The sequence below is a fragment of the Poecilia reticulata genome, linkage group LG16 (genome assembly GCF_000633615.1).
Source record: "Poecilia reticulata strain Guanapo linkage group LG16, Guppy_female_1.0+MT, whole genome shotgun sequence".
NCBI classification, from domain to species: Eukaryota; Metazoa; Chordata; class Actinopteri; order Cyprinodontiformes; family Poeciliidae; genus Poecilia; species Poecilia reticulata.
The window spans coordinates 12,385,827-12,394,453 of NC_024346.1; the positions used below are offsets into that span (position 1 = coordinate 12,385,827).

At 36.8% G+C, this 8,627-nt stretch overlaps 1 protein-coding gene across 1 annotated transcript; it reads right to left on the bottom strand.

Moving 5' to 3' along the window:
* Nucleotides 1–167: 167 nt before the first annotated feature.
* On the bottom strand, nt 168–6,968 carry rbp5 (retinol binding protein 1a, cellular). Its single transcript, XM_008431427.2, has 4 exons — nt 6,558–6,968; nt 5,482–5,666; nt 3,596–3,697; nt 168–2,461 (listed from the first exon to the last, which is right to left on the bottom strand). The coding sequence occupies exons 1-4, from the start codon at nt 6,631–6,633 to the stop codon at nt 2,408–2,410; spliced, it is 417 nt and encodes a 138-aa protein (XP_008429649.1). The 5' UTR covers nt 6,634–6,968; the 3' UTR covers nt 168–2,407.
* Between the last annotated feature and the right edge of the window lie 1,659 nt (nt 6,969–8,627).

Consider the following 8,627-nt stretch of genomic DNA (forward strand, 5'->3'; position numbering starts at 1 on the left):
GATAGTTTGCTGCCCCCTACAGGACTTTGGTGGGAACTTCAGTTTGTGCAAAAAAAAAAAAATTCTAAGTGAAAACAGCAGATTCTGCTTCGTAAGAGGGATTAAGCTCCACATAACAGGAAAAAACTGATAATTACAGTAAAAAAAAAAACAAACACAGTCTGGAATAGACTATCTAGATCTTTGCCATGGACTTTATTGTTTTTCAAACATTCTCCTTCATACAATCCCAAACAGACTGAACTGTAATTACATATCAGCACTTGATGAAATGAGAAACAGAGGTGTGGACATGCATGAGGCACTAAATGAAGTTTGTTTTACTTTTCGTATGATTTGTTATTGTAATAATATGATTTTGTTCAAAATTCAGCCAAGACACAAAAAGACTGTGAAACAGCAAAAATGGGATTAATCACAGCTCATCTAAATATTATGATTAACAGTCAGCAGTACAGGGGCAGCGTCTTGTATGTTATATCTGATGCATTTTATTACAGGAATAAATGAGATTAATCTTTGTTACAAAACTCCAGGAAGTTAATTTTTCAAATTAATGAAAATGTCTTCCTATTCCTGATTATGAATCCTGAAAGAGTTCATGGTGAAAACTTGGACTCATTGACAGATTAACAACATTTTCTTCATATTTTCAGACATTTTAGCCAGAAGGTTCTGTTAAACAGTTAGAAGCAGCCAATGTCTCACCTCAGACAGATATATTTAATGGCTTTTTCATTTAATACAAACCCAGATTTGGTTGGTCCTAGAAGATCTAGCTAATGGCTGGTCTAAGAAATGAAGAAGTGAACTTTGACCACCTTAAAACAAATCCAACTTTAAAAACTTTATAGTGAACTTAGGAAACGAACTATAGTGAACTGCACAAAGATCCAAAATAGAATCTTTTATTTTGGAAAACCAGCTTTTATTTTGATATTTCTGATTTTGTAAACTTAATGCCCGCCAGTGTTTAGTGTGAAAATAACAAAAATCTCAGATTGTGCTAAAAGAAGAGAGACCGATACATAATAAAACAACTTTAACAAGATATTAAGCTAAACTATTTTTAAATACAAGTTAAAGAGGTTTGTTCAGATTATGGAAATCATGTTGTGAGCAAAAACAACTTCAATTTAAATAATTGAATTAAAAATGTAGTAGAATACAAGACCTTTACCGTTTTTAGATCAAATTTATTTGCTGAGAAGCAATCACTGCTTTTGAAGATAATAAACTATATGTAGTAAATGACAAAGTATAGGCTTGTAAAAACTGTGTGAAGGCAATAGTTTGGCCCCACTGACAGTCACTTATGTGGAAAAAACTGTTTTTTTATTTTTTATTTTTATTACATTCATGTTAGCATTGAAACATAAGAACAGATGAAAGCTGGATTTTAAACAGTCAAATTTTTCTATAAATTAGTTCCTCTGACTGGGAACCTTTGCCCTAGATCATTACAGGGCGCACTGCCTCTTGACACCATTTCTTGTATAAATAATCATCAGCTTTTGTCTAATTTACTTCACAATGCAAAGATCCAATATTTGAGATTTTACTGTTGTAAGAGGCTAGAAATCAGGTTTGGTCTTGGCCCGCAGAACAGATGTTAGCTTCAGAGTCCAAATCCAACTAATCTGGATTAATACTTAATGAAGATGAGATTTAGCGGCAGCAGGTAAGATATTAAATCTTTCTAACATTTAACAGAACCTTGCTTCTGACACCTTGGACTATTGCTTCAACAATTAGTCTAATTAGCTACAAGAACATTAAATGTGTGTTAGTCTTTCAGGCCATGTTTTAAAAATCGGAAAATGAGGATGAATGTCTTCATTTTACCATTCGATGTGTCGTCTTTATGCTGTTGCTCTGTTGAAGAGCTGAAAAAAGTATTCACCTTTTTTATTTTCTTTTTTACAACTTTGAAAGCAGAGTATGATTTATTTTTCTAAGGATGTCCAATTGAACTTGTATTATATTTGTTAGATCACTGACATTACTGTACCTTGCAATGTAGATTTTACCAATTTCAACCACAGATTTTCAGTATTTATAATGCATAAAAAGTGTACAGATATACTGTAATAGTACCAGACATTGTTAATTATATTGTAACATAATGTAGATGCATAAGCAAACCATGACAACCATAAGATTTGCTATGCAATATGAGTTAACAACTTGGGAATGTTTACATGTTCTTTTATTTCATTTTTGTTTGGGGGGGGGTCTTCGACTCTCTAAATACCATCACACTGAACATATGTTCAACAGTGTTTATAGTGTCATTGTGATCTTTGAACAGTTTTATGATTGTAATAAAAGTGCTATAGACATGATTCAGTTCTTGTACCGTCTACTTTAAAACCAGGCTGTGTGCTGCAGTAGATTTGCAGCGACTTCAATTGGCCTTCTGGAAGACTTGCTTGGCAACGATGCCTAGAACTCTCATCTCCTGCAGAGAAGAGATGGAAGAGGGGGTCAGTAAAGCAGCAGCTGCGTTTTCATGAACCACAGAACTGGGCCATTTAGAATTACGAAAATAAATCTGCTAAAAACAAAATATGAAAGAAAAGTTTTAGCGCTAGGATGAGATCGTTTTTCGGCCGCATTGAAAAAAATACTGCAATGGAAACACTTTTTTTCCACGTCACACGAGTCACGTGATCGACAGTGCCAAAACACCCGGACGTTACCACTGACGAGAAGGACGAAGAAGTCGACAGGAAGTAGCTGGGGGTGATGGTTTGTTTCTGCTTTGTGTTTTGAGGGGAGGGGCATAAAGTGTCGAATCTCTTTAAAACCTCCAATTTCCCTCAAACGTAGCGGCTTGTCACTCCGATGTCAACGGCTGATGAGCGCTGGCGACATCTTTGAATTCTGAATCACTGTACTCTTTACATCCGTCGCTGCCATGATTTTTAAGGGCTTCTCACGTAAACTTAAGCTTATTTACGTGTGATTTTAATTGTATTTATTACTTAATAGAAAAACCGCAATTGCGAAATGGTGCTTTTTCTACATCAGCAGAATATCGACAAAGATTTGCGCACATTTGTAATGGAGACGCAGCTCTTTTGGCGAATTGAAGGGCAGCTAAATGAGCGATACTCTTCCTTTTCTGACCCCTTAATCCGTCACCCTCTCTTTTCACCGCGCACTCATCTTTTCCTCCCTCCCCCTCCCTCCTTTTCTTAACAAATCGCTGTTCCCCTCTCCTGCTGGGTTCAACCTCTAAAACCCAGCAACTTAAATCTTGATCCTCACCGGCATTTCTTTCCCAACTCTCTGCCGAGTTTAGCGTCAGCAACGCGTTGTTTTGTCCTAATTGCAACAAAGGCATTAGCAGAACAATGCTGATTGTTTGAAATTCTTCGGAAGATTTGAATCTATTTAGGGAATGAAACCCTGTTAGGAAACGATCGTGCTGCAAAGACGGGCAATGAATAACTCGCCTTGTTTGCATGACTTCCTTTGTTATGCATATCAATTGCAGCATCATTTTTTTTCCCTTTTCAGGCTTCAACTTTCCTTGTTCCGGCTCTTTCCTCTGTCCCTCTCCCACATCTGCAGCCCCACACATCCTCACCAAATGGAGCTTGTTGCCCTCCAGCCAGTGGGTCCAGCCTCGTCCCTCTTTCTCTCCTTTCTGTACGCAAACAAGTTTGTCTCCTTCCCAGTTCACTGTAGTCTGAAAAAGAACACAAGTTAGAGAAATCTCCTAAATTCATGCAGTTATTTACACATAAAGAGGGTTAAAAGTGTTTGATCCAAGTCCTTGTACTGCTTTCTGCAGCTGGTTGGCGGTTTGCAAATGTCAAAGTATTTAATTGTGTTTTTAACAACACAAATGAGTAGTGGACATAAAAGGTTTTCAGTATTTGCTGAAATCAAAACCTGATATGTTTGATATCTACTACAGCTGCAAGTTTGGTATAATGTTAAGAGAATACAATCATTAACTTCTGGCTCGTTATTTTCTCTTGTGCTCCCGGATTCAACGATTCCATGCGTGGAAACAAAAGCCACACAGAGATGACAGCGTCACAATAATCAGCATTTATTCCAGACAGATGCATACTACCACCAGAAGAGCACATCACACAACATCAGAAAACTCAGAGCACAGACAACACTTGAATTTACCTGAGAAAAGGAAAAAGACAAAAGATGGAAACGAAAAAAAAACCAGCAAAGACGTCTTTGGAGAATTGCAAGCGCAAATCTGATTTGTTACTCTGTGTGGAAAGTTTTATCTCCTTTTCTTTAATTTATTCAAATAAGGCGTATCTTTTGCTCATCCAACCAGGACCTGACTCTGACCCTCTCTCTAAAGCTATTTGCTCCCATTGTCTAAGGAGAGCTTCTCCGAACCCCTGCTGTTTCATGGATCAGTGTGAAATGTTGGAACTTCCTACTGATTGTTTCCCAGACAGACAAAGGGCAGATCAGAGATCTTGGCAAACAATCTGCTTTAACTACAGGTAAAATAAAGGTCAATAGGCCAGAATAAGTTATACATTTTAAAACTATAATTAGGCTATTTCAATCAAAACATGTTAAGTTTTAAAACTAGCTNTTTAACTACAGGTAAAATAAAGGTCAATAGGCCAGAATAAGTTATACATTTTAAAACTATAATTAGGCTATTTCAATCAAAACATGTTAAGTTTTAAAACTAGCTTATTTTAAATGTATTTTTCTTAATATCTACTGGCTTTGAACATTTAAAATACAATGTGTGGCATAAGACATTATCTGAACCCTGGCAGTGGCAGCATCATGCCATGAAAGCCTTATTTAAAGTTTCCTTAACATATTTTAGAGCATGAAGCAAACATATAGCAGAATGGACGCATGCCAGATGTTTGACCTGAAAAATAAAAAGCATTTTTATCCCCATTGTGAAACATGGTGGCGGTAGCATCATGCTGTGGGGGTGATTTTCTGCAACAAGGATGGAGAGGCAGGTTAGCAAGTAATGATTTAAGGAATCTATGAATCTTAAGATTATTCTGATGAGATTTTTCATTTAACCACTTAAACTTTTTTTTATTCAATATTAGAAATGCATTAAACTATGCAAATAAACAAATAAATTCCTTATTGAAATAAGAAAATATGGGGGAACATGTGGGATTTCTTAAAAATGTATGTTTCTCAATTCAATTTGTTTGAGCTTGAGCTATGGGGGGAAAGTTAGGATTTGTACAAATCCAGCAGAGACACTTAAAAGATACTAAAGCTGTAATTCCAGCAAAAGGTAAGAAAATGTTGAAAACCATGTAATTTTTTGCTTCCACTCCCCCAATGTTCTGTTGTTCTGTCACACAAAGGATCAAGTAGTTTGAATAGAAAGAGCTGTAAATACCAGACTGCGGTTTCAGGTGGGATGATTATCCTGAGGAATTTCACACACAAAGCAACATTTCAGCAGCAGGTAACATTGACTCAAAGACACGCCCAGACACACACCTGGCAGGTACGGCCGTCCACGGGTCCCAGGTCCTCCGTGAACTCTTTCCCGATGGTGAAGTCCATGTTGAAGTTCTTGAAAGTGGTGAGGGTTCGGATCTTCATGACCCCCGTGGCCACGTCGTGGGTGATCTCCTTAGTGGGTTTCAGCAGACATACAATCTTCCTCAGGGCGAAATTAATATCTGGGGAGAGAAATGTTAACCACAGCTTATTAGGGATAGAAAAATAAGGAGTATATCCCTGACAAAGATGTTTTCATTTTATAGAAAAACATAAAGAAATTTGTTTGAAAATCAAAAAATTTGCCAGAAAAAAACAGAACTTTTAATACCAATCTAAAAAAAAAAAAAAACATTTCTGAGTTTCAAAAGGTGAAAATTTGATTCAGAAAACTCAAAAATTCTGAGATTAATCTTAAAAAAATTCCCATGTTTTTTTCTAGCCTGTTTTCGAGATTAAGTTTAAGATTTCTTGTTATATATTTATAACCATTTTTTGTACTTTTCAATGTAATAAATTCTTTCTGCAAAATTTCTGGGATTAACCTCAAAATTTCAGATTTCTTTTTCCCAGCAAACTTTTGACTACTCAAACTCAGAAATTTTTTTTTTCCAAGAACATTTTTAACATTAATCTAAAATTTTTAAAGTTTTTTTTTCCAGCAAATGTTCAGCTTTTCAAACTTTGAGATTTTTTGGGAGAAAATTACTCTTGGTATTTTTTAAGATAACTAACTACAAAGGCCATCATTGTAGATCAAAGCATTAAAATTCAAATTGCATGTGTTAAAGAAGAGCTTTGTGAATGAAGTGCACAAACACACACAATGTGAGTGTGTGAGTTTGGGGTCATGCAGAGGACAAGATGGTGATTTCATCCCACTAATGGGCTGTCTGTGAATGAAGATGGTCCCCATCACCAAATCAGCCTTTAAACATTATCCTAACAGATTATCTCACATGCAACACGTAACAAATACACACACACCTGATTAAAATAAAAGCAGCAACAGTGTAGTGTCATAGTATCCGCTTTGTTTTATCTTTAATGTGAAAGTATTAATAAAAACATACCTAAAGCCGCCAGATAGGTATCCATGTTGTCCTGCTCCACCATATGATACGTCCCAGTGTAATTGGTTTTAGACATTTTTCCTGTTGCTCCTTGTGAAACTTCAATATGTGCTCTTCTTTGTTCCCGTTTTTTTTTTTTTTTCCTCCAATCGAGCCTCCCCAGTAGATATCACTTTCTCTTGCGTAACCTTTTCGTAGAAGAACGCCCTTTGGGCGGATTTGGGCGTAAAAATTGAAAGTTTTTTTTTCCCCCTGTTGAGCGGGATTTAAGGACGCGGCAATGTTCTCCGATGAACCAAAGCGAAAGGTCTGCAGCAACTCTAATCTGTTTTAAACCTGAGGAGAGCAGCGGTGAATAACACAGAGAGTTTAGGCTGGGAGTTATCTGCATGCAGTGGGAGGTTCATGCCCCGTTTTCTAACTAACGCAGGGATGATGCTGCGTTCAGGTGAGCTCGGAAATTCGACAACCATCACAAACGGGTTGTTTGTTTTTACGTAGAGGCTAATGAAAACTGCTTAGTAACAAATAAACAGCGTTCATTGATAACAGACACGTCATATAAATTGTTTATTACATCTTTACCACCAGGTCGCTTCTGAAATTTTCTTGAACCTGAAATCGTTTCCCAGTCGGCTCTAAACGAGGCAGAGATGCGACTTAAGGACAGAAATTAGACAAATTAGATGATCCTTTAATTTACTTTTCTCATAAGGGAGCTCAGCTTTTCCGATTTCACTTGGCACACCGCTCCTCTGTGTGCGATAAACTAGATTTCTATTCATGAATAGGCTCAATAACTATGACAATTGTTTTATACCGTTTGATACTGTTTTATACAGTATCAAATAGACCTTTATTACAGTTGTTCCAGGTGTTAATGACCAGGAAGCTGAGGTTTCCTTTAACTTTGACACGCACATGTGATATATTGTCTTTATCAGGCAGGTGGATTCAAGAGATCAAAGTCCATCAACAAACAAGTTATAAAACGCTAATAAGGAAGATTTATGGCTGAAACGAACAATGTAAGGGAATTTAGTGCAGCATCAAGCAGTTTTCTGTTGAATTATTACTACTCAGATCAGACTGTAGGGTTTCTTTTTGCTTTTTTGCATGAGCTGTCTTAGGAATCTGTAGATTTGTGTCTTTTTATTGGAGCACCACAAAGTAGAAAACATACAATGTAAAAAAAAAAGTAATTATGTAAACTTCTAAATTTGGAGAAAGTAACCCATAAATGCCAAGGTGGGAAGACGTCAGCATTGATCTTGATCAATGCTCTGTGATCCTCTTATTTAATGGCAATAAGAGGATCACAGTTATAAAGGTAGTGTTTAAATTATCACTACCTTGGATGTCTGCTAAGGTCATGACCCTCCATAGTTCCACATCAGACTTCATATGCTAGTCAGTATTTTAAATGTTGGTTTTAATGGCAGTCAAATTATAAAAAGACTCAACAAGGACGAGTTGTTTGGAAAGGTCACCAGAGTGGAATTTCTTATCTTCTAAACAAATATGGCTGCATGACGCTGGTTTCCAAATCTAAAGAACAACACAAGTATTAGAAAATGAACCAAAGAAGAAACACAGAACGATCCCTTATCTCACCCGTTAAGCATGGTGGTGGAGGGGTGATGCTTTGGGCTTGTTGTGCAGCTGCAGAACCTCGTTAATTTGGTGAATTGATCGTGGCCTCCTACGATTGCCATCACAGTTTAGGTTCAAATGTCGGGTCAGTGTGTCTCGCAGATGAAGATTAAAGTCGAGATCGGGTCATCAGTAGGAAAACCGGAGAATGACTAAAAAAAGACGAGTCGCTGTGTTTCAGAGTTTACTTCACAACTCAGCCTGACTGCAGTGCCATGGTGGGACTTGAAAAACCTGTGCATAAACATAATCGAAACTCCACATTTTTGAGGTTTTTCTGAATTTATTTTTTAATATCTTTACACTCGTTTGTAAACTCCAGCATTAGAAACTGAACAGTAAATGATAAAAGGCGACTCTTTCTGCGGGTCCCCATTACATCACAAGGAGCTTTATAAACAAACGTTATTCCTGATG

Coding starts and splice junctions, on each gene's coding strand:
- rbp5 (XM_008431427.2), bottom strand. CDS start 6,633: ATGTCTAAAACCAATTACACTGGGACGTATCATATGGTGGAGCAGGAC. Junction 3,698..5,481: donor TGGACGGCCGTACCTGCCAG/GTGTGTGTCTGG, acceptor GTTCTTTTTCAG/ACTACAGTGAACTGGGAAGG. Junction 2,462..3,595: donor AGGGCAACAAGCTCCATTTG/GTGAGGATGTGT, acceptor TCTTCTCTGCAG/GAGATGAGAGTTCTAGGCAT.